Genomic DNA, 26,979 nt, shown 5'->3' on the forward strand with positions numbered 1-26,979 from the left:
TCACCAGGCATCCGCCGCTCACACTAATCTTTCCCATTATCCTCTGCTCTTCCGTAGAAGGAAAAACAGCCTGCTTGTGGTTTGTGTCTTTTTGTGTGTGTAGCGTATGTTATATTTAGGCCTGTTTCTCTTTGTCTGTGACCACGTGTGAGCTTTGTTTGAGTCCCTTGGCTAATGGGAGCACATGGTGTGATGAGATCATGTGATAAACAGAACATCATTGCAACCATCTATGACACTTGTTGACAGCTTATTATTTGAGGGCGATGTTGTAACGCTATTTTCTCTTTTCTACAGGATGTTTTTCATGTGAACTTGCTGAACTTTGCTGCTTAGCACTGCACTTCCTGTTGTGTGAGCAACACATACATTAAGAGCTTTTATAGCAGAGCGACACATAAATTCCAGAAACTCTATCTGCTTTATCTGTGTCACTGTTGTATTTTCACATGAGAGTAAACTGATTTCATTTTCATTCAAAGCTCCTCCGGTGAGTCATACTTCTCAACGGTCTAATTTCATTCCTTAATCATTATGATTGAACATTTTAATTTAGAAATTAAAACAATTTGCAGCCTGGCAATTATAATTGCAGGTCACTCACAATCTTGCACGGCTTAATGAGAAATTATATCAAACTATTTGTATTTACTTTGTATGAAGACTCTTTTTCAGTGGCGGGGCCAACAAACAGAAAAAGGGCGCTGGAGTCAGAAGGTCAGGGCAGCACTCCAAGAAGTACTGGGAGGAAAGGATGGAGGAGGTAATAACAATATAAATGTTTCTGAATTGTTTTGTGTTGGGTTTTTACTGCAATTCGGGGTTTTTTTTTTAAGTTTTCTGCCAGACAAAATGACACAATGCAACACAAAACATGTTATAGCAAGTCAGTGAAGACCAGTTACCAAAACAAACGGGAAAAAAACAATGAATCTGAGCACATATAGTAACTAATCCAAATAAAGCAAGTGAAACCAATAAAATAAAAGGAAAGCATATTTTCATTATAAAAATATAGGAATATATTCACTCTGTTTCTTTCTGCATATACAGTAACAATGAGACCAAACATCCCTTGGGAATTATTATTATATTTAATTATTATATTGTGATGAAAGATTGAAATGAGGCAATACCTGTCATTTAACCACTCAGCAAAAATAGGGTTTGTTTGACTCCTAGTAAAGCATGCCAGCCAGCTCAGGCTCAAATTTTAGTTTGGATATATATATATATATATATATATATATATATATATATATATATATATATATAATTTTCTTATTTTCATTTAAAATAAAGTGTTTTATGCGGCTCCTAATTTGAAGATATTCTCACAAGATAGTTTTCGTCCCAGTTGATAGATTCCTTCCAATTGAAGATTTATATTGAGAGATGTAACAGCGTATGAGTTTTTATCTCTCTGTGGAATGATCCAAAATCAGACTTTTATCAATCTAACCTTTTGGTTGCATGATTTGGCTTCTTGTTACAAGAAGTAAAGCACAACGTCCATTTGTCACATCTAATAGAATTATATCCTTTATTATTATTATATTGTTTGTTTGTCTACCATAATTCTTAGTCACTTAGACACACCTGTGCAGGTACAGACTCTGCTGCTGTACTGTATAAGGCATATGCTGTAATATGCATTTTCTTTTTATCTTTCTTCCTTTCATCATTTTTTGTTTTGGTTCTTCACCAATAGATTTTGCTTGTTTGTTCTCAAACATTAAGTGACCCACATTCTCACTTTTCCCCAATTTTTTAAGTATTGTATAAAAAGCAACTTTCTTGTAAGGCTGTGAATTTAAGAAGATTGTGACACTGCCAGGTCAACTAGTTGTCCAGGATCAGGTGCAAAACAACTATATGAAGACATGACTTTTGTGACGCGTTAAAAGGAAGTGCTGAACAGAACAGATTGTGGGAATTGTAGATTATTACAGAACTATTACAAAAAAAATAAAAAACAAAAAACCCATCCAGATACACTCACATATTACACACAGTATTCTCCCTCCTCAAACCCTCATGTTCCTCTCACCTCTCCGTCCCTACACCTCTTCTCCCCATCTTCCTCTTCTAAGCCCCACCATGTACCCAAGTGACTAAAGCTGAGTTTAAGAACTGGACAGACAGGTTATATAATCACCTGCAGCCATTCACAAGTCACAACACTATACAGTTCATGTAGAGAGCGTTCGGTATGGTTTTCATATAAGATATTCAACATAGCTGAACAACAGGGGGATATAGACTACATACATACTGTATGTTCTGATACATACCACTGTAAAAACACACAACTGCTCTCACCAGCATGTCCGAGTCACTGTTACCATCTAGTGGAGAGAAATTCAACCACAAGTACAGCAACAAATACCATCGTACAGAATTGTACTTAAGTAACAGATGTTTTCCTTCAGAAATCAGCATTTCTCTAACTACCTAAACTGTTAGATTACAGTATATTCATTTAGATGAACAGAATATATATACATGCAGCTATTTTTTTTTGAGGACTAACAATCCATATCTCAGAGTTTGGAGCCCTGAATTAAAAAATATATAGTATATACACTATTTATATTTCTGATCAAAAATGATTATAAACCAAAAGGGCAGGCATTTTTGACTGACTGTAAGCATAAAAAAAGACATCAAACATGATGACGTACAGAATATATCTTTAGATGTTACACCTGGATCAGCACAAGCTCCAATTTCATTGGGTGCCAATCATTGCTCTTCACTGCATATAAAATATAAAATTATAATTGATTGTACTGCTGACATACTGTTTATCACACAGCCTGTTGACACTTAAGAAATACTTAATCTTGAACAGAAAATAAATCAATTTTGTGTAAAGGTTTCACTTTACTAAACATAAAGTCAGCTTTTTGTTGGTTTATGTTGAACATAAACACCTTCTCAAGCCTGAAATCTCAAAGGCCTGGATGAAAAGAGCGATTTTCAGCACTGACACTGGAGATACATTTTATGTTGCCATAGCTACCGAGGCTGATGAGAAAGAGACCATGCACTTATTATCCAGAAATGAGCACATCATGCTTTCCTCTGAGCGAGTGAGAGTACAGAAATGCTGAAGTTAATATAGGCTTGATGTAAAGCTGGTGCTCTGGAATAAGACATTTCATTTATCAGGTTTCAAGCCTCAGTTTGCTGGCATACTTACATGGATACGGAATGAATAAGACCCCTGTTAACCACTGAAGAAGAGATGTGAAGAAGAGATGTGAGAATGGTTAGAGGTGTTTGACAGGTGATGGTGAAGACTGTTAGGCTATTACATGTAACCAGCCTATAAACTTTACAAATACTGAGAGTAACTTTAAAGGATATTTTCAAAAATGTAAGTTGCATAATAGACATTGCTAACAAAAGATTAACACTGAATGTTCCTGAATATGACAGGATTTTTTTGTATTGGTATGATATAAACCATAGCAAATATTTTGCATTACTATTTACCCACTGGGTTCTCAGCAGAAGATTTCATTATATAATCATCTGTTTTGTTTGTGGTTGGTTCTCTGCAGAGATGAGGTGAACTAAATCTCTAGCCGTAGAGAGTGGTTTCACTTTTCAATGAAACCCTGTAGACCATCTAGTTTTCTGGGAGTCAGTGACCCACGCTGAATTTAGACAAAGCTGCATAATGTTTAAAGGTGTATTAATTTCAGCCAAGACCATATTAAAACAGAAGTTTATTTTCCCACAATATGAATCAGGTCAGCCATATTATTTAATTCAAACGAAAAAGTATCACAAACTATGCTCTCTGTAATTTTTAACTGATTGTATTTTGAGGCCCTCTTTTTTTTATCCCAACAAACCCAAATTAGGTAACGAGAACAAAAGGCAGCCAACAGTCACCGCATACAGAAAGAAAAGTGTCAAAGAAAATAGCAATCATGAAAACGTTTTTTTTTTTTTTTTTTGTCTTATCAAAATCTGACCAATGGTTTGGCATTTTTTCTAAATGAATAACTTGATCATTAATCTATTATGAATTGTCTAAATGTTTTCTTTTGATCAGCTAATTAATTAATTTGCTTGATTATTTCATCTATAATTGGAGACATCAGTGCTGGGTTGAAAAATAGCTAACTTATCCTTTAATGTCATTCTAATAGTTTATCAAAGCATTTTCTCTAGCAAATTAACTCCTGACCACATATTCCAGTGTAGCCAAACTCTGTATTGCAGACAAACATTTAAAATGAATACAACACAACATTTTTGGAATGAAATTATACACAGACTTTGGTTTAGCTCGCTGGGTAATGCAGCACACATGTATTTGGTAAGCGTGTAGTTCCTGAAAAGACATTTGTTGCATGCGAGAGGCAGGGGTCAATTTATCAAATTTTAAACAGTCGAGTGATACATCATACCTCAGGACAATCTTTGGTTAAATTGCCGCAAGTTTACGTCATGACGTCAGAACGGGGAGGGAGGGCGGACGGTGGGGCGTACGGCAGTCGGAGGTGGGGTGCCGCTCACCAAACGTCTGTGTCAGCTCCAACAGTTTGCCCTCACCCGTGTAAGTGTGAAATATAATTTTGGTCCAGTTTTTTGGGTTGTTTTACCGTCCGTTTATGCCTGTATGTGATGTGTGGCGAGTCTCTGCTCCGCTATGAAAAGCTGTTAGAGCATCGATGTAGATATTTCATCGTATTAGCGGCACAGTCCGATGACACATTAACGGGACTGTCAACCTGAGTCCGTTAACACACTGCTGCTGCTCACTGACAACAACACTGACTGGCACTGAACTAACATTTGAACGGCTTTAAGCTTTTTACACGTCGCTTCGTGTAATTTCACCACATGCATTAAGGCTCGTCTCTTATTACTTTATTTCTGTGCAGCGTAAAGTACGGTGTGTGTTACTCAACGGGGAAATTTTAGACTTACTTTCGTAACGGTCGCTATATTTCATCTCCTATGATGTCAGAGTATTCATGTGCGGGCTCTTGCGCTGAGTTACTTCAATGACAAAATGAATGAAAAATATTGTAGAATATTGTTCAACAGATTTGTCTCTTTATTTGTAAGTTATAGTAGGAAATAAACAGTTAAAACAAGAAAATTCGTGGTATCTCGAAATAAGATGATTTACTCTCACATTATACTCAGGTTTTATGACTTTGCCGGCTTCTTATGTACTCTGGAGTGTCAAGGAAGTTATTTGTCGGGCCTTGTTTCCAGTTAATTCTTGAAACATTGTTTTTATTTACAATGATGCTGTCATATTGATGTATCTCCGTGCCCTGTGATATTACCCATGGCCCTGTCAGTCTCTTGGAAGCCACAGAAGTTTTAATAAACCCTCAGCAGGGTTTATTTTAGTCTGAGCTGGCTCAACTGGCTAATGCAATCTTATGGGCTAAAGACATTTCATTGCCTGGAAAGGATGGCTGTCCGCAGCCTCATTACATCTGATGTCTAGTATTCTTCACAGAGGATCATTTTTTCTGCAGCCTATTATTATCAGTGTCTGGGAGACAGACAGAGACATACACACTCTCACACACAGGCATAGAGCAGGCAGGGCGATGGAGAGAGTACAGTCTGCCAAGGAAGCATTTAGGGGATTACAGTTTCCATCTCACTTTTTCTCTTCTTTGTTGAAGACCTGTGCGCCTGATGTAGCAGGTTGTCATCTCCTCTGCAATGAAGGAAAGCTGCTCCTGCATCATGATTATGGACTGAAGGTTCGTTTTCATCCTCTTACTCATCCAACTGTTTCCTCCTCTCATCTCATCTCATCATTTTTATAACCTGGTGGTTTTCGACACTGCATTGCATGTACAGTAGATAGACATGTAAAGGTCCGGTATGACATGATCTACCTCACTATCTGTTCAGCATACTCTGCTAAGTGGCTGAGAGCTTGGATGCCCCTCCAGGGCACTGCTAACGCAGCCATTCATGTCTCACTCCGATGGTCAGACCACCACGATGACGCTGCCCTCCTCCTCCTCCTCCTCCTCCTCCTCCTCTTCCTCCTCCTCCTCCTGTTCCCCCTGCACTCACGTTGTGCTTTCTCTGTTGGGAGCTGAGCTAAGAATTGAGAGTCTTTGTGTGAGTGTTATGTGTTTGTGTGCACATATATATGTATATGTGCGTGTATGTGTGTGTGTGTGTGTGTGGGGGGGGGTGATGCCTACAAATTCAGTGCTTTCACCTTGTCATCTGATTTGTGCTCAGCTCAGTGCAACACTTCAGGATCAGATGTGGCAAAGATGTGCTCATCCTAGATCAGATCACAAGATTAACACAGCTTGCTGTATGCTCGCCTGGCTGTCACAGGGTCTGATTAATTGGCTGTGTGTACTGGAAGCCTGATTTTTCTCACAAGAAATCTGCTGACACTGGATTAGAAAGATGAAAACGTTAAGTGGATTCTGGTTAAAATTATACATATGATGGTTTTATTTATTTACCCTGTTGGTAGAGACTTGTAAAGTCATGTTTTGATAGGAAAGCAAGACAGATTGTTGAACCTTATTAAGGTTTTTATGAAGATGGCACATGGTGTCTTTTCACTGGTGTATTACGTCATGTTTCTTGAGGACCAGCTGCAATCTTTTGATTGTTTACATTAAATATTATAAGCTATATACAATTCATAGTTGGGTCTTACTGATAAATCAAGTGTAAAAAAACAAACAAAAACACAACTGTTTATGATATTGTAGTGTTTATTTAGACAAGTAACACTTCCTCTGGGTGCTCTGATTTCTTCCTAAACTGGCCTCTAAATTGCCCATAGGTGTGACTGTGACTGTGAGCATGACTGTGTTAGCCCTGTGACAGACAGTGCTGTCTCCAGGATGTACCAGACTTCTCGCCTTGTGTAAGCCATGCAAAGGCTTCAGCCCCCCGCAACCTAGAATAGGATAAGTGGTATAGATAATGAGTAAATGGATGCGTTACATTGTGTTACAGAATATTTTTTCACATTTAATAATGAGAAGATATATGCAGTTTTGTCTTGTTAAGGTCCTAATGCTTGGTTGTTCCCCTCTTTGCTTTCTGTTGCACTATGTGCAACATATTCTGGGTTGCTGGGGATCACTTCTTGGCAGTAGTACCCTCGGCTTGGTTGTGCATTCCAACCAAAATAATTGGCAGTGTTTGTGAGTGGGAAGCCAGTGAGGGATCGTGGCTCTGTTGCAGCACTAGTGATTCCTTCTGGTTTGTGAATGGCACCTGAATGAATCTCAGTTACACCCTCTAACTGTAGCTCTAGATTTCAAAAATTGATAACTTTGCACTTATCAGCTCAAATTGTTAGAGTCTGAAATGTGTTGAAATCATAGACTGTATATAAAGATGGACGCAGCTACTGTTACGTCACCCACTAGTTTCTGAAGAGCGATTTTGAAGGTCAGACTGGGCTGCTCCGCTGACACCATCTTCCCAGTACCTGACTCCGACAAAACTCCCAGCTAATCCAAAAACTGGCAAAGAGGAGGGGCGCGTGTGGAGCTGAGACTTCGGTGCGTGCCGGCTTGTGGCAGGCGTACGCTCACCCACCTGTCACTCAAAGCAGGGCGCCTTCAATTCTGCAGAACTTTAAGCCTTAACAAAATTCAAACGGGTGAGTATATAAAAAATTCACCCCTGTACAGTTGTCATGAAGGATGAAATAAGCTATAGAGACCAAAACAGTTTTTTGTACCAGGCTGTAAACCTGGGCAATTTAACAGGAGAGTCTATGGGGATTGACTCGCTTTGGAACCAACCTCAAGCGGCCAGTAGAAGGTACTTCCATGTTGGCTCCATTTTTCAGGCTCAGAGGTTACCGCTTGGTTGAAACACCAAAAAAAAAAAAATGTATTTACCTTTTATTGAAGAATTCTGATACTTGACTTAGAAATGTTCATTGGTCAAAATAATTTTTACTGCGTACTATCAATAGATGCCCTATTGATGTTGGTTTTGTGAAGTTGCCGTTTGTAGCTTTAAGTTCCTTTTTCCCAAACAAATGCAGATGCAAAAATGACCAGAAAGGGATGCAAAATGATACATATAATAATTTTTTCAGCTCTATTCTCTCGACCAAAGGTCCAACCATGGCTAAAGAGGAAGTGTTGTATCTCAGAGAGGAAACACAGTTTTTCCTTTCACTCTCTCACTCTCTGTGTCACACTCTCTCCCACCTTCCTCTACAGCTGGGTTGTACTGCTTGAAAATCCATAGGGTAGCAAAGGTGTCATAGTGCAGCTTGATTTAGATACCACAGGCTGACTGATCATTTCTTATCACTTCTGCAGTCAGCAGCATCAGAACTCATGTATGAGTAAAAAGTTTGTCTGCACCATCATTGCTTTTAATGCTCTAGCTGTTGACAGACTGGCTTTCTTCTCTCATGGAGGACCGACTCCCACACTTCCAGAGTGAAGGTGAAATTCCTTTATAAAGGCTGTGGTTTCTAGTGGCAACGAACTGCCTTCTTCCCTCTGATCCCTTCCTGTTTGAAGACAGAGGCAGAAAAGAGGCAGGGGTCACATAGCGTCGCAAGAGTTTGCACTTTAAAACATGGCTGAGCTCCATGTTTAAGTAAGTCAGTCAGTATTTTCCAAAGTATTTTTAGGTTGTGCAAAAAAGTTTGTATAGCACCTTTAAAACATCTCCTTGTCTTTAGATGGTGGACAAAAGAAGAGTGGATGTTGAGGTTTGGAAGTCAGGAGGAATTTCATCTTTCAACTTAAATGTTTTCCCATACTCTAGACTTGATATTGTTGAACCACAGCCTACATGCTGAGCCCAATATCTTATTCATAGTAAAAGCTTCAAGTCCAGAGCTTGGACGTGCTGAGCCCCACTAACCCTTCTAGTGAGCTAGAGCGGTGTCTGGTTACCTGAACCTAGAGATCTGAGTGAAGAGTTATTTAAATAGGTGACAATATGGATGATTTATATCTGACTGCGTAAAGTAGTTCTCACCTGCTGGCACCACCAACAGCCAGATGCCCCATGGCCTGATAACCTGGCAGGTTTCTCTCTTCTGTTGCACAAAGTGTGCATTGACCCTGACACACATTCTTTTTCCTATCCCTTATGGCTGTGCGCCTTTAACACAATCTCTGGTATGAGATTTCAGCTGGTGTGTAGGTGGTTTCCAGCCTGTTGACAGTTGATGATTCTCTGCCAGAGCGGGTGGAATATGAGCTATGTTGGCCAAGTTGTAAGCCTGGCCACTGTTAAACACCTATCAGGTTAGTAAGTAAAGGACACTTTGCAGGGCTTTAAATCTCTACTAATTTCTCCTCTTGTCCACTGGAAATCCCCTTTCGAGATAATCTGTTTTACTTGTAAACAGAAAGAGAATCAGATCCTCAGTACACTGTCCATTAGGTCGGACACAGTAGATCTGAACTGAGTCTTGCTGTAGTTGTAGTCAGCATGGACCAGTGTCAGGTCCATGCACAAAGTGAATTATTCATTAGGACACTTGCTGTGATGTTGAGCATAGGTGCAGAGGTGTCCCTTAAACAATGCTTCCCAAGTAAACGTACAGACCCGTTCCGCATAATGTTTCAGCACTCACGGCCAGTCTTAAATTGTGTTTCTCATGACTGCCCTGCTGTCTAGATTTATTCACCGTCCAACCCGTCTGAACAACCTATACACAGAGATACATGTGATATTTACAGCCTTGTACATCTACAAGCCTCTGAGACTCTTTGTCACTTTGTTTTTGCAGCTTCCCACTTCACAGACTCTGTTAGGTTGTTTTATGTGACTCAGACTTGCTTCATACCCAATATACCACCTACTGTTCCCATTGTCTTAGTGTGTGTGTGAGATAAATGCGTACATAGGCATTTTTTATATTTGTTTTTTGGAATCAACATTTTTATTTTTTTTCACAGCAATATCAGTGGGAGGGACGTAGTTGCAGATGGTCTCCTGTTTGCCTAAGAAATAAATAAAATCAGAAATATTACGTGAGAGAGACTTCCACATCCGTACTTGAAGGTTTTCCCTCTGCAGTCGTACATTTGTGATGAAAAATGGTTGAGAGAGAATGTATACAGGCCAGTTTCACACAGATACCAGGTGTGAACCAGGCTCCTATAATATAGTCAGCATCTGTCATTCTTTCATTTTTGTAAACAAGTCTGTGGTGTCATTGAGCAAACACAGATACGTATGTATATGAGTAAATAATTGTGTGTCTTCTGGTTTGTCCTGTTCCTGGAAAGCTGAGCGCAACTTTGGCAGTGCGGCCTCCCTGTGGGTTTCATCTTGCACAATAGGGCGTTGTGCCTGCCTCTGTCAGGGAACAACCTGCCATTCACCTTCTCATTCAGACACAATCTCTGCTGAGCGCCTGAGCTGAACCCGACACAGCCAGGCAAAGCACGTCGTGGACCGTTGGATGCCTTTGATCCAGCCTGGTCTCTTTCACTCCCTCTGTAACCTTCTGTCTAACCCTTCTCTCACTTACTCCCTCTCCCTGTCTGATACAAAGAGTTGTGTCTCTTATCACAATTTTTGCACTATGCTGAAGTCATCTCCTGCGCTGTCAGGATTGACACAACTGTGCTATTATCTGCCCCTCTGCCCTTCTGCCCCCCCCAACACACACACACACACACACACACACACACACACACACACACACATAAATACAATAACGATTGTTCCTGTTTCCTGCCTATGCTGTCATTATGCAGCTGCTGAATGAGATATGGTCCATTTTCCATTGGTCAAAGTCAAGACAACACACACAAATACACACATGCACATATGTATGTGCACATATGCACATTTCCGCACAATATAATTCCAGCTATCTGTGTCTTTCTCTGTCCTTTTCTCTCTGTGTCCGATACAAACACACACACACATTCATTGCATGCGGTCACACAAACATCGCTGCCAGAACTCTCTGGCCTAATTCCCCTCTTATTGATGTGTGTCTGTCAGTGAAAGAGGCGCAGCACAAAGAGCAACGATGGGCCTGTGTGTGGCTCAGTGGGAACAAAGAGCGGTCTATTCCACGCCAGCTCTCAGACCCTTCTGGAAACACTGCACGGGCTTGTTTAAGCTATGGCCATATTTTGAATTAACTGACTGTATGTTCAGCAATGAACAACATGGCTGCTTCAGTGTCAAAGAGCACAGGCCAGATTGACCTCCACTTGTGTTGGTCATGCCCAGTTTGCAACTTTTTTTTTTTAAAGACAATCGTAGAATTAAACAGGACAGTCAAGAAGTAACAGTTGTCAGGTTATTGTGCATATATTTGCTTTGGTTCTACTAGAACTATTCAGTGGAACTGCTATTTGCATGCAAATACTGTAAGAGCGCAGTACTGATACATAATTTATCTTGCATTATGTTAAATTGCAGATTGTCTGCTTTAGTGCTTAGCTATTTGAGCTGTCACCTTCACGTTTGTAACTCTGGAGCTTAATCTTGTATTAAATAATTACATTCGACAGTCTTCCTTGTTCAATAATGATAATGGATGTGATTTCAGAGCACTTAACGTGCCACATCTTCATCAATATAACCTTTCTGCCCGATTGAAGTGGCTGCTGCTTTATATCCAGGGAGCTGAAGGGAGCATTTTCAGAGCTGTGATACTGTAATTTATTGTTAACTACTAGCAGTTGGCAGGAAATTGAAGAAACAAGATGATTGCTGTTTAGTATTTATCACATTACCCCTTTGTTTTATTAAGTTGAATCTTGGATCTATCATATTATTTCACACATACCTGTCACTGTCAGCAAAATGACAAATTGTGAATGTGTGAGTTGTTTTTTTCCCCAGTCTACCCAGTGCCAGAATTCTGCTGAGCTTTCACCATCTCTCTGGCTTAGCTGGCCAAAGACAGCTAAATGGAATGAGCTCCAGAGTTAAGGACAAGGAGTCACAAAGTGTCACTCTGTGTGTGTGTGTGTGTGTGTGTGTGTGTGTGTGTGTGTGTGTGTGTGTGTGTGTGTGTGTGTGTGTGTTTGTATTTATATGAGGTCATGAGTGAGGCTGACAGGGTTCCAGAGAGGCCATTGTCCATATGGTCGTTTGTCATTCACCTTTCACATTGAGAAATTTCTGAGGAAAATGCTGAGTCACAGAGACTGCTGACCCCAGCTGTCACTGACACCTGTTAATCACTGAGAATAGCTCATAGTCTGTCACACATCTGTTTCTATGGTGGACAGGGATTAAATACACCAAAATGCTATCACTACCGTGTTTTTGAGGTTTATCTGAGGGGCAGGTGAAGAGAGTATTTTTGTCCAGTCAAGTATCATATTTTTGTTAAAACTTGACTGAAGCATACACTGTTGAACAGTCCAGTGTTGGGTTAAATGGATAGTTAACATGATATTTCTTGCTCTGTCACATTATATTTTAAAAAGGAAGTAGTTATAACCTATTAACTATATTTCTTAGATTTTTTTAAAATTTTTAGTTTTTTCAGTATTTATAACAAAATACTGATTTAGATGTCAGAGTAGTATAATGTAATGAAATAACGTGGTTTGGGGCCAGAAGAGGATAGTCGTCATTTGAAGACCCATCTGGCGTTTGTTCTTTTGTGTCATCACCCCATCAAGGTGGAATGACAAGCCTTGCTCAAAAGATGCAGGAGCTCTCATGCATATACAAGCATCTACACCAAGTCTGACAATAATGCTTTATCCTCTAAAGGCTCCTGAAAGAGGATTTAGTTTGAATATAAAACCGTAGGCAATCAAGAAAACATCCAATCCGGCATCGGGATGAGTTTGGGGATGAAGGAGGGGATTTACAGACACAGAGGGAGGGATGGGCACCAGGGTAGGGACGGGGCTTCAGGTTCAACTTCAGCTTGAGGACAGGATTAACTTAGGTTTACCCCCTCCACCACTCACTAGCTCCAAAACAACAGCACAGTGCACTGTCATGATCAATCACACTTCACTGTGATTGACAGAAAATGCTACTTACTAACCATTTCCGTGTGAGCGTGGACACATGCCTGCATTATCAAGTCTGCAAACATTTTTTGCAGATAACTTTTTTGAGTTTTTTTTTATCGCCGCTTTACAACACATAAAATATAAGTGGTTAAAGAATTACCATTATGAAGGAACAATGACAGTGAAAAAACAAACACATGATCATGTTGAATATTGAAATTGAGTTTTGTGTTGTATTGAACTTAATAGTGGTATAAAACTCTTTTTATATATCTTCAGGTAAGAATAAGATTAAGAAGAATCAGATTTCCTTCATATCACATTTTGTGAGAAATAGGAATGTTTGCAACAGAACAGTGTATTATGATAACTTGATGTTATGTTTTTCATCATGAAAATTTATTAGAATAACTGCAATATTTGCTGTAATCTGTAAAACACCAAAATAAAGCTGTGTTACTATTAGCGTGAAAGCCACTGCCTAACGGTTGACAGCACAATATCTTGATCGCTACAGGCAGCAGCCAGCTAGCAGGTGACTAAAGTGAACCTGTCCAACACCTGCTCTCTCTCTCCCCCCCCCCCCCCCCCCCCCTCTCTCTCTCTCTCTCTCTCTCTCTCTCTCTCTCTCTCTCTCTCTCTCTCTCTCTCTCTCTCTCTCTCTCTCTCTCTCTCTGTTTCTCTCTCGCAGCCTCTATATTAAGCACATCAGTATCTTCTGGCTTGAATCTGCTTATTGACCAGAAAGGATTAGACAAGATCAGACTTGAGATCAGCTTGTGTAGAAAGTAAAAGTGTCAGTGTGAATGTGTTCGTGTTTCCTTTTCAGTGATGGTGTGGCCGTTGTGAATTGTGATATGCTACCTGCAAGTAGCTTCATGCTCATTCTCTCATTCTTCTGTCTCTGAACCCAGTGTAAGGCTCAGCAGCTGACTGTATTCATAGTGATGTGCATTAAGCCTGTTGCAGCTTCATTTGCATAGATTATACTCTTGCAGTTTTGAGAAGTGTGTGTGCATGTGAGCGTGTCTGTCTGCCCAACTTTGTGTTATTCTTCATGACCCGACAGTGCAGCTGAAGGAATATGGTTTGAATATGTAACTGTCCCTCCCCAGGCTCTGAATGTTCCTGCCTCGTTTGTTTTGCTGCCCTCAATGGGAGCAGCTATTGATGCTGCAGTGAGGCTCGAGCTGACTGCCTGCCTGTCTGTGGGTCTGTCTCTGAGGTGATCGCTTCTCCACCAATAAGATTCCTTCTTGAGGAAGACGGCTTGTATTTTATCAGGTGTCTTTGTTGGTTTTGTCACTGACTTAAATTCAGCCAGGCAGTTTGCAAGGCTGCAGGAGGTGATCATGCACTGATCTGTTGTTTGTCACACTACACTGTGTGTTGGTTTTATTGCGGAAACCCTTGTCTCTTGATACTGCCACAGGATAAGGAAGGGTTGCCTTTGGGGATACTAAATGAGCCCCTGAAGGAACACACACACACACACACACACACAAAAAACACACACACTCACAAAGTTGTGTCACACAGTATCACACATGTTCTGTTCAATATTCCCAGCATGTTCAGAGCTCACAGTGAAAATGATTATTGATTGCCATCAGAGGGAGATGTGCAGTGGTTTGAGTATGTTGAGTGAAGATTGAAGTTTCAAATCCTAAAAATGATTCTTTGTTTTTCTTTCTTTGGTCTCCCTCATCTATCCACCTCCCTCTCAGGTAATCCACAAGAGTGAGTCATACTAGGCTGAGTTGGGCTGATGGTAGGTGGGTTTTTCTTCTTCTGATCCGAGTCATTATTGCTTTCCTTCTCTCGCTCTTCTATTCTTTTCTGCATCATTTTCCTCAGCCTCTGGTGTCTTTCTGGCTGCATCTCCCTCCAGGCTGTTGTTTATTTTCATAGCCTGCATGTGCCTGTTTACTTTTCAATTCATTTGTGCTTTGTTTTGTGATTTTTGTAATATGCTAGCTCACTTGGATCCAGCTTGTTTCCCTTTTATTACTTGTGTTTGCTCCTGAAACATCAGCCTGTTTGAATGTTGAATGATTCAGAGGACTGGCACAGCTGTCACCGAGGCGGCCTGTCCAAGTGACGATAGTGTATTATTTTAAATCATAATTGCAAAGTTACTTATTCATATTGGGCCTTCAGTGCTGATTAATGCTCTTCAGCCTACAGACTGTAAAACTCTAGTCTGATTACTGTGCATTCACACTTTCTGTGATGAAAATTATCACAAGTGAAAGTTAAAATTAGTGATGGCAACATAAGCAACATTCCAGCCTCTCATAATACATCTCCTCTCTCTCTGTACTAGACCAGCATGGCTACTTCTCCCTGAATGAAAGATGCATGATCCCTCTTTGGATTCATCCCCCTGACCGCCACTGAGCCGATCGAGCCCTCCATCAGACAGTCCCATCTCCGCTTCCACTGTTCTCTGCTGTAATCTACTGTAGTCTAGTCTTCTCTCCTTCACAGTTGTTGCCCTGTGGTGACCCTCTGCATGTCTGACATATAGAGACAGATGTGTTAGCAGGCTGTTTAACAGGACAATTCCTCCGTGGTATTCATTAGAGGTCTGTGTGGCCACATGCAGAGGAGGGAAGACAGTCAAAGGGAGCCAGAGGGGGTGGGTCCCAGCTCTGGTCCTGGAGCTAAAAAAGATGGGTCACACAGCTCAGGGTTGAAGAGGGCCTCATCCCAGTCAGAACACCCCTCTTTCAGTAAGATGAGCCAAAACGCCAGGGAGAGCATGGGGGTTCTTGGCCAGGGATTGAAACAGCTGTTCCAGCAGCAGCGTAAACGCCTCTCCCTCTCTCGCTCCACCGTCACCTCCTCGTCTTCCTCCTCGTCTTCCTCTGTAGTGTCAGCAGGTGGCACCTCCCCCGCTGCCCCTGAGGATACCTCAGGGTCCTGCTGTCCTGACTCTGACCGCCTCTCTGCTCCTGTGGTTCCTTCTGCAGCTGGCCAAGGCTCAGCGGCTGTGGGCATGATGAGGCGTGGGACCAGCCTGCAGAGCCGGCGCAGTAAGGGGTCAGGATCGGGTAGCGGAGACCGCGACCCCCTCCTGAGAGGTAGCCCCCAGGCCCCACGCCGCCGAAATACCAACGATCTACAGCAGCATACCAGCCGCCCACGCTCCTCCTCCACCACCGACACCACACCCAGCAGCCCCGCCCCTGGATACACTGGCGGTGATGTGGTCCTGTCGTCAGGGTACCAGTCCACGGAGGAGACAGACAGGGTAAGTGACAGCAGCCGTGAATCATGTTATCACTAGACAGGCTGATCGATGTGCCTCTTCTCCCCTTTTACTGGTGTCAGACCTTGTTTGTCAGTGGCTGTCAATCAAACTCTGAGGTTCACCTTGCTTCTGATGTAACAGACGCTGTTGTTTCTGCTGTGGACTTTTACTGCTGTCTGATTTTGCCCAGTATTGATTATCGATCAAGAGCAAAGATGTGTTTCTTATGGCCAAAACAGCATTAATCAAGCTGAAGACAGATATCCATGGGCCAGTTTGCTAACAAATAAAACAGTCAAACACACACACATTTGGATATGGTAGTGTTTAAGTATAGGTTCACAGTTTTTAAAGTTTTAAAGTTTTTCAACATACTTTCAATAGAAGTGATAGGGGTTCAAAGTTCATGCTCGTTCTACACAAGTATATATTCCAACTTTTTATGAAACTAAGATGAGGCTCCATCCACAAATCAAGTCATTACCCACCAGAGTTTCAGTCTCTTAGTGCCTAATTCCTTCTTTGTGTTACCTCCCTCCACTGCAACTCAGTGCGTAAACACTGTCCATGTTAACAAAAAGAGGGAACTTTTTACTATAACTAACTAACTAATATTTACTCAAGACTGCTGAAGCCTCATAATAATTTCAGACTGTGGATTTTGTGTCCTTTATGACTTCCCATGGAAGTGCTACAGGACATTGTCTTTTATTGGCCTGAATGAACAACTGTTTCAGTGTACACAGGAGCACCTGACAGATTTGAAAAAGTGTGAACCTCTTCCCCTAAATGCTGTGATATAAGGTTGTGTCTTTTGTTCTAAGACCACAGTTTGTTTAATCCAGAGATCATTAAGTGTAGTGCTTGGACTGCAGTTTCTGCCATGTCTGTATTGGAAGTGGCATAGATGTGTTTTTTGTGTGTTGTATTGGTTTCACAGCCTTTTACAATCTGATCTTTAAACTTAACCTCAAGTCCTGATTTTTAACCACATTACCGTAGTTATTCCAGGCTACAGTTTGATCTGTTTGCCACCAGAGGTCACTGTCAGATCAGCTAACCTGCTGTAAGTGGCACTGGGTTTGGTTCATGTGGAGGCTGTGTTTGCATTATGAGCTCAAGGTTGTGGTGGACTTGCCTGTTCCTTGGGTTAATGAAATAAGCCACACCATGGACTCTGTGTCATAGATGAAGGTGATGGCTGGCTATCAGTCCAGCGGTGGGCGTTGATATACACGATAACGGACAGCTGAAATCTGTGAGCTAGATTTGATATAGTCATTCAAGTCATTCCCCATTTCTTCATCCATAAAAACCAAGTGTCCTTCAGTCCTGTGAAAATGACCTCACCTGAGATGACGAAGTGGGATTGAGAGCCAGACGTCTGTGCTCCATTAGCCCTGCTGCTGCTGTGACAGGCGACCATCAACCTCTCTGTGGTCTCGCCCTTGTCTTGTTCATCTGTAGCTAACATCAGAGCCCCATCTCAGCACAGACACACAGCAGGTCATCCAAGCAGTCGCCGTGGTTACGCCGAAACTTGCTGCCTAGAACTACGCCCTGCTTGGGTTGCTATAGTAACAGTGTGGTCGACCTTGGAGGTGTGTGACATCCTGCTGTTAGTGTAGGTTGAGGGTTGTAGAGTTGCAGGGGTGATGAATGTTGTGATCAATTTTTCTGGTGTTTCATCCTCACCTTGAACCCTGAACCCTTCACCCTCTTTCTTTCTTTCTTTCTTTCTTTCTTTCTTGCTTTCTTTCTTGCTTTCTTTCTTGTTTGCTTGCCTGCACCCCACTTGCTTTTTCTTCCATTTTCTCTCTCTTTCCCTCCCTCTTCCCCTCCCTCTGTCCCTGGAGAGAGTTAGTATAGACAGTCAGCTGGTCCCTCCTCCTCTCCCATCTCCCCCTCCTCCTCCTCTACCACCTCCTCCTCCTCACCCCACCCTTCGGCTCAATGACAGGAAGCAGGAGGCAACCTTGCCTCGTCGTAGATGAGTGAGAGCTGAGCACTGGCTGTGTGTGAATGTGTTATCAGGGCTATGGTTTAGAGAGGATGTGGAGGGGTGTGTATCTGTGTGACTGTAAAACCTCATTTTCATCTACACAAGTATGTGTGTGTTTGTGTGTGTGTACTGGAAATCACTTGCGCATTCACAGCCATGTGGTTAGCATCTTGTGGGAGTGACTGTGTCTGTGAGAGAAAGCGACAGAGCTCAGGGATCACTGTGAATATGAGTAGAGGGCAACACAGCTGAGCTGACTTTATCTCTGCTTTCACTCCCTCCATTTTTTTTATCTCCCTCTTTCTCTCTCCTCATTTGTGTTTGTATAGTTGGAGAAAGTGGCGTGGACTAGAAATGTGTGTGCACATGGATAGGAGAGGAGGGTAGCGTGTGTTCCTTCAGTATGTGTGTGTGTGTGTTTGTGTATGTGTGTGGAGCGTACTATGTGAGCGGTGTGTACTTTGGAGGGATATGAGTGGAGAAGCGTAGAGCAGGGGGTCCAGCTGTGGCTCCATCAGTCAGTCAGTCAGGATGGTGCAGCGCTTCAGTCTTCGTAGACAGTACTCCAAGGTAAGCTTAAAACATACAAGCTTGTTTTTTATTAAAACCATGTCTGTGTGTTCCCATCTTCATGCTGCAGCTCCCTTCATGACTAAAGGCGCAGTTGACTTAAATTTTTGCTGCTGGCAAAGTCTTTTATTATCTTTACAATGCTAATGTGATGCTTTTGCATATAACGTTCTTTCTCTCTGTCTTTGGTGGTTGAGTTGAGTTTGTGGTTACTGCTGCTCGATCAGAGCTTTGAGTTCTCCTCTTGCTCAGGACAGCAGTTGAAATGTTAAAAATTGACTCTGTTGTCATGTGCACAAACAGTGTACACATCGACCACTTGGCAACTTGGGCTGGGGGGGTTATTTGCAGACTTCTTGCATGTCAAACGTTTTTTGGTCAACAGAGATTTTCTGCTAAGTTTCCTTTCACTTTTAGTTAGTTTGATTCTTACACTAAGCGTCTGCACTTTATCTCAACTCTTGTTAAACAGTAACTCGTGCTGCAGCCTATGAGGTCAGTCGGAGCCGGCACTAGGGGATGCAATTATTAGTAAACGTTATGTTTGATTATTGCTAATTGGGGAGCAGTTATGACTTGTTTGCAAAAGCAGGGTACTTTAGCATGCTCTAAAACTGAGATTCATATGTCTGTCCCCTGGTGGTAGTTCTGTTAAAGAGAGTGGAGGGGGTGTGTGAAAACGCAGCATTGGGTCTGTTCTGCAGCTGGTGCTCAGCCTGTGGGATTAATTACAATTAGCTGCTTATTAATTGATTGACTGACTACACCCTTCCTATTCATCTTTAGCTCTGTGTAATGGTGCTGGTAGATGCTCATATGCCTGGAAGCATCAACATGTACGTGTACAGATGGGCAGACTGGAGCACAATCTCACTTTCAGACTAGATGGCCTGAACCCAGACTGATGGAGTCTGATGTAGTCTGGTCTTTTTTTCTCTTCTCAGAGGGATGGAGAAATAGAACAATAGTAAAAACAAACAGGGGACGTGAAGGGCTGGAAGGCGTAAAATTTTTAGTGTCAGGATCGAAGACTTTTGTAGGACAGGAGATGGGGAAGAACAGTGGAGTAGGTTCTTGTGGGATATGAGCTACAGAGTTGAGACAAAACAGAAGCTAAGCCTTGAGGCTAGTTCTTTCACAGCATAGGATTTTTGTGTGTGAGAAAGACTGAAGCTGTGTTTGTCTTTGGAGAACATAACCTTCTCCAGGGCCCGTCTGCAAATGTTCGCTAACCTTTTCCCCTTCAATAGTGCGATGTTGGGAAATATTGGAAAAGAGGGGGGTTGGGTAGATGACCCCGTCTCTTTCCCTCAGGCCACATCTCCACATGCCTACCTGTCTTACTGCCAATCCCTTGTCTTCTATTGTCTGTCATCATACTTTGTTTTCCTTGTTAGATGCTTTATTCATCTGCAGTATCCCTAACCAGCTCAAAACATGCCACAAATTTAAACAAGAGCAGCAACGTCAAGCTGAGCTGGAATCATGCAGCTGTATGCAGAGTCAAACTGAGGAATGTGGTCTGATTTAAAAAATACCTACTTTTACTTATATTTTCAACAGAGTAACACAATGTGACATTTTAATGTAAATGTTTCCTTACTCAGTTGTCTGCTCTTATGTATGTGTAAGTATGTGCCATACAGAAAAAGAGAAATCTTACAAACAGCTTTGTACATATGGAAAAATATTGAATTACACAGAAGAGTCTGCAGGGATTTGTATCTCGAGTGCCTTGGGTTAACTTTACTGTGTTATTTCTCTAATGTGCTTGGGTTAAATCAGGTACATACAATTATGTTATGTATTGGTCTTGTGCCAAAGATCAGTCTTGCCCTTTGAGGGTGGAAAGCAGAACTGAAAGCAGATAGTGTAGTGCAATTTTATTTAAAATTGGCTATTAATAGAATATCTAAATTGTTGCCAATTATGTTTTCTATTGTTCAGCTAATCAAACTGTTTCAGCTGTAGTCTGTTGCATCTCTCATAGTTTCCATGCTTCCTGATTCCACGTTTTATCTGAGGAAGTATATCTGTACTGTCAGATTTTGACCCTTTGTAATAAGCATAATGGCTGCCACTTATAGGATTTGTAACAAACTAATGACAAACAAACAACAAAGTAATGAATGATTAGAATTCATATCTGCATTTTCAGACAAGCCTCACTTTTGAAGGACTTGGTTGCCTTGTGTAATTCCAGCTGTGTTTTTGTCCTGTAAGAGAGCAGTAAGGAGGAGTGTCAGTGGGAGGCGTCAGACATCACCTGGTTCCCTGAGGCTTGTTCCGTCCCTGCTAGTTTAACATCCTCATCACTGTGCTCTCATCGTCTCTCACCTCCCCTGGCTACTGGCTGTGTGGTGATGAAAGCATTTGTGCCCTTTGCAGCAGGACACCACAGCTCGTCCTGGAACTATTTTAGTGACACTGAGTTATTTGAAAAGCTGCAAAAGACAAACACAGGGTTTTTGCTAGGTCACATTTTCTTATTCACAACCAGGGCTGCAGATGCATATAAACACAATCAGGTCTTATCAAAGCACTGGCACAGCAGCTTGTCCTCTAGTCATAGTAAACACGGTCACAGAAGCGCACAGTCAAACCCATGTATAATCAAACAACTGAGTTTCGATTGACTTTCAGCAGGGAGAGAGAGAGACAGCCATGGGGATGATGAAGCATGTGCTCTTTGTCCACACTGAAGGTGATGTCATCCCAATGCTGTGTTTGCCAACTACCAGCCCGTAGCTAATTGTTTTTCAGGCGCAGTGTGCGTGTTGTCAGTGCACCATCATGACTCTCTGTGGTTCAGAGTTGTTGACATTAACTAACTATGAGATCTTATTACAGTGTTACAGTCGGATGAGGAACTGGTTGGGAGAGCTGTGGCTTGTGGTTTGACCAAAAAAGTGTCATTCTCAAATGTATTAAGCTCCCTTCTCCACTCTGTAATCTTTCCCCAGTTCTTGTCCTTGCCCTCTTTTCTGCCCTTTAGTCATTTCCCTTTCCGGTCGTTTGTCACTCATCTTTTGTCCCTCAACTCAGACAAACAAAATACTCCTTTCTTTCATTCGTCTATTTTGTGTCTGGTGTAATATTTGCCTTGCCTACTTTTCACCTAAAGGCAATAAGTCCATTAAACCAACAGTTTGTTTGTGTGTCAATTGATGATCAGCAGAGCAAACACTGGTATCGACTGTGAATTAAACACAATGGATCTCCTGTTTTGGCCCTTTTATCCTGTCCTGTTTTCTGCTCTCTCCTTACATTACTACTCAACATGTCTATCCAAAATCTCCCATTGTGTTCAATCGGATGGATAGTGAAGACCATAGCAATTGATTCACAAAATTTTTATACTCATTCAGTGACTCATTCATGTTCTTTATGAAGCATTTGCATTTGTTCTACGCTCATTTATTGATGGTTTTCTTTCAGTTTGTCTCAATTGTGTGGCAGCCCCCACACTAAAATGATATATCTATCTCTGTCCAGAAGAGCGCTTTTGGCGTGTATCAGAAATAATCTCCATCCATACTAACACACCTGAAAACGCAAATCACATGACCATTCGCCTGCTGGTGCAAACAGGAAAATAATTGTCTAGTCTGCAGTTGGTTAGTTGCAGAAAATACTACGAACAAAGAACAGCAAAGGCAGTTGTAGCAATAAAATGCAGAATTTAACTGCGCACCAGCTACTAGCAAAAACATGGTCAGCAATGCTTCGTTATCCGAGTTGCATTCACCACTGTAGTTGTGACTGATAAGACACCAATCAGGAGGCGAACATGGGTGACTGTGTCATTGTTTCTAAAAGATCTGTTTCTGCCCGTCCAGACTAAAACACAGACCTGGAGTATTCAAACTAAAACGGGGCCATCAGCATTTCTAGAAGTCTCCGTTTTAGGGGATCAGACACTCTGGAGTAATGTGGATGCCAGGCGTAAACACAGCAAAAGTGATGTGTTTTAATACTAGAACGTATCAGTATGGATTTGGCCTGTATATATTTGCAATTGTACTATTATACATATTTGTGGCATTTGTGAGAGCTCTCATTGTCCCATTGTTGTGCTCCTGTCCTGATTTTCAGGACTTGTGACTCAACTTGGACTTGAGCACTGATGACTTGGACTTGGACTTGGACTCAAGCATTAACTACATTCAGACTCTGAAGTTGGAGACGAGGAGTGTTGACTTTATTTTTTAAAATTTTTGTGCTTGTGAGTGCATTTGTTTGGCTATTGTGTCACACACAGTAAATAAACTCCCTATGAATTGGTGACAGCTGTGTCATTTATGTTTAATGTAGACTTTTTTATTTGTATGTCAGCTCTTTGACTGTGCTACAGTGGAGCACTGGAGCCCTTGTTGGAACTCAACTCAGACTCATCCTTGATGACACACACTCTCACTCTAGTAGTGGGGACTCAACTTTTCTCTGGTGACGTCGACGTGGGCTCCAGCACTGGGGACTCGAGACTTGACTCGGACTCTAGGTTTAGTTACAACACTACAACACTGCCTTTTTCCTGCCTCAGGTTTTCCTTACTGAACAAGAATCTGAATCTGCTACTCTTGTTATTCCTGTGCTTCACTTCTTCAGCGGTGTCTCTTCCTTTTCTCTTTCCATCTCTACACCCTTTACCTTCTCACTATTTGTCTTACCTCATGTCTTAGAAACTGCCTTTCTTTAGCTCTCACTCTCTCTTCATTCCTCTCCCTCTCATCTGTGTCCAGTGCTCAGACAGTGGAGTTGGTTGCCCATCTCCATGGTAACAGGGTGATGTTCAAAGAGGGCTGAAGCGCCTTTACCCAGCTGAATACTCAGAGGTTGATCTCACAGCCACCTCATCAGCCTGCGTAGTGGAACAAAACCTCTTAGTCTGGAAAAAATGTCTTCTAAAATTAGACTCCTTTTCAATTCACCAAATACACCGACTTTGTATTAAATACTAAATGTTCTAAACCTCATAATTAAGCTTTCTCTTAGGGCAGGTATTTTGAATGCCTGAGCTAAACAAAAGACATGTTGGAATGGGACCTTATCACTTCGATCTCAGTGCTGAAGCAGCACTGCTGGTTCCTGTTCCTGCTCTCACGCATATTTAAATTTAAGTCCTCTGACTGACATGCAAAGGGAGTTGTGAATCGTGTGGAGGTGTCACTAAAGAGAAGTTTGTGTTTGACAGTTTAGAGACCTCAGTGGGGCTGCTGTCTTCGACTTCAAAGCGCATGAACAAAACAAAGTAAATAGATGCGCTGTAAATGTGTTGCTGTACCATGTAAAATCTGGAGAGCAGCCTCGAATCAGATGCTGATCTTTTGTGTGCAGGCGTGCATGTGTGTGCGTGTGTGTCTTTGTGTGAGCTTGAACTCTCCACCCAACTGTTTGTGTTCCCTTTGAAGCGTAGCCCCAGCCTGTTTAATTAGGCTGTTGAATATTCATGTGATTATACATATAGGCCAACGCCCTTATCCGGCACTGGCTGCTATTAGCATTCACAACACTGGGAACACGTTTGGCTACAAACACACACACACATCACAGCTTCACAGTTGATGCATAACAAGCGATTTTGTGTGAAGCCATCAGGGCGGATGGGATGGTGTGAAAGGACGGACTGAGAGAATGGCACGGAAGTAGATATGGGGTGGAGGAATGTTTGAAAGATAAATGTAGGTGTGTGTGTGTATATGTGTGTGTCAGTGGTGGGTTGATCAGTAGGATGGATGAAGTCATGGGGAAAGAAAGAAAGAGCAGCTTTGAGGTTTAAGCCATTCTTCCCTCTTTGCCAGTTTGATACGTTTCTGATCTGGGTCTGAATGAGGAAGGAGTCTGCTACAGCTGTCTGCCTGTTTCTCTGCTGCTATTAATAGACAGATGTCTGAACCAGCGCTGGTCAAGTTCACTTTTCAAGGACATTTAAATGCATCATAAGCAGAGGAAATGTCATAGGATTGATATTCTACAACAGATTATCCACATCTTTTTCTCTCTACAGATGAATGACATTCATGCAGTCTCGTCTATCAAATAACAATACCAGCTGACTGATTTTAACAATGGCCTAATATTCTATTGGTAATTTTAACTGGTTATTCTGATACTTTGTAGTCTCAATGAATATTTTTAAATTTGTTGTCCGTGCAAGTTGAGGTCATGTGCATTTATCTGTACATGTCAGCAGTGAGTCACTATGGGTCATCCTTTGTGTATTTATTTTTGGCCTGCAGCTGGTCCTTCCTCTTTGGGTTGTTTTTTGTGTGTGTGTGTGTGTGTGTGTGTGTGTGTGTGTGTGTGTGTGTGTGTGTGTGTGTGTGTGTGTGTGTGAGAGACTGAGAAGACATTAATGTGGGCATGCATGTGAATCTATACTGTTTTCTCAGCCGTTGAAGGATTGCCACATATTTCGTCAGTCAGTCACTGAGGATGTTCTGGTAAACCTTGACCCACATGTGTGTTCCTCACTGTCCTCTGACTAGATTAATTTGGAGGGTCTACAGTGCTTGCTTTGACTGAGGCAACTATCAGTATTAGCTCTGGATATAACATCTTTGACTTGTTGGCAGAATATACTACCACGCACCTTTCTGAAAGAGTGATGTGTTTGGTTTTCCTCTCTTGACTCAGAGCGCCGACCAGTAGATTGTTTTCAAAGGGAAATTGCTCATTCTGAGACAGGGAGGACAGAGGCAGACAGACTCAGAGAGGGCATGCTCTGTATCCCTGCCACTCCCTGCTCAGTCTATATCATTTGTGTGACTCTGATGAATTATGGATGAGGCTATAGATCGCTGAGCTCAGCTCTGCTCCACTGACCTACTTAGAGCACACAACCACACACAATTCAAATCTGATCACATCCTCTGGGGAAATATCATCATATTTTCTGTCCACTAATATCCAGGACCATTCCTTGCATTCTCATATGTGTCAGCCATTAGGAATCTTAGGAATCCTTCATTTTTTCACCAAGACTCAGTTTCCCACTGGAAAATAATCTGTAGACCACTGACACATTAAATGTACAGTATATTTGTTTTTGTTCAGGCAAATAATTCAGTTGGTTGAAAATGTTCCATTTAAAATGACACAGCATCATAAATAGGCATTTTCTGCACGCTGACATAGACACACAATAGACACACATCTTTTATGATCTGACATTACAGTATGTCCCCTTATCTCCCACCTTTTCTAATCTCTTCTGATGATCTCCTGTCTAGCAGTGTTTCCCCTATATGCAAATATGGCCGCTGCTGCCTGCTGATTTTTTTTTTTTTTTTTTAATGAGAGAGGAGAGGAGAAGAGCGGGTTCACTCTTATCTCTTTGGAAACTAACGTTATATTTATTTTGTGCTACTAACGCTCCATATCCAGGTCAAAACACACACCTGTGAGTAAAGCATATAAATGAGAAACCTTATGCTTACCTGATAAGGACAGGACAGCAATTATAACAACACGCACCAGGTAGATGTCAGCCATGAAGCAATCAGTGCTGATCACAGATTCAGGATAATCATTCGCTGAAGGGAAAACAGTCAGCAACTTCACAAACACACTCATTGATAGGAATAACACATATCTGTGACATAGAAAACCTTCGGAAGATCTATCTTAATACAAAGATAGAAGGTAGATAGTCCACATGCACAGATTGTTTTTGTTTTTCATGGAGGCAGGCCTTACAGTACCTCTTAAGACAACTGAGAGATTCCTTCACAGTGATATTAACATTGCATATTATTAGCAAAGGATTCCCTCAAAGAAACATTGTCAGTGTAAGTTATTTTGTCATTGAAAAGGAAATTACATTTAAGCAAATTAACGATTTAATGTTTGACAGTGCGGTGATGCAAGTTAATTGTGGAAAAAAGGACAGTTAAGAGCGAATAATTGGAAGGGTGAACGACAGCTAGCCACTAGCTTATATATTTTTGTTCAATAAATGAGATAAGATTATACTTACATTTTGTTCAATTAAAGTGTATTTTCTGAAATCTCATTACTGTGCACAAATACACTGTATGTACTTCGGCCTCAAGAGCCCTTCTGCTGCCAGCAGATACATAGAAACCTCAAGGCAGAGCACACAAAAAAATAGCTTCCACGGCTATAAAGCCATCCTAGGGGAAACATTAGTCTTGACATATTATACAACCACAAAGGTTACA

The 26,979-nt window shown here is 41.6% G+C and overlaps 1 protein-coding gene across 7 annotated transcripts in view; it reads left to right on the plus strand.

Moving 5' to 3' along the window:
- Positions 1-4,506: 4,506 nt before the first annotated feature.
- Positions 4,507-26,979, plus strand: part of tmcc1a (transmembrane and coiled-coil domain family 1a) — a 44,246-nt gene continuing 21,773 nt past the window's right edge. The window contains exons 1-4 of one of the 7 annotated variants that reach the window (XM_056385318.1): positions 4,507-4,576; positions 5,670-5,750; positions 14,696-14,743; positions 15,295-16,224. In XM_056385318.1, coding sequence (XP_056241293.1) covers positions 15,571-16,224 — 654 coding nt within the window. In that variant the 5' untranslated portion in view covers positions 4,507-4,576; positions 5,670-5,750; positions 14,696-14,743; positions 15,295-15,570. Of the gene's footprint in view, positions 4,577-5,669; positions 5,751-14,695; positions 14,744-15,294; positions 16,225-18,273; positions 18,797-26,979 lie in introns of those variants that run through there. The other 6 variants (XM_056385319.1, XM_056385317.1, XM_056385320.1 and 3 more) reach the window with 6 other exon arrangements.

Source organism: Seriola aureovittata, chromosome 9, assembly GCF_021018895.1.
Source record: "Seriola aureovittata isolate HTS-2021-v1 ecotype China chromosome 9, ASM2101889v1, whole genome shotgun sequence".
In the NCBI taxonomy this organism is placed as follows: domain Eukaryota; kingdom Metazoa; phylum Chordata; class Actinopteri; order Carangiformes; family Carangidae; genus Seriola; species Seriola aureovittata.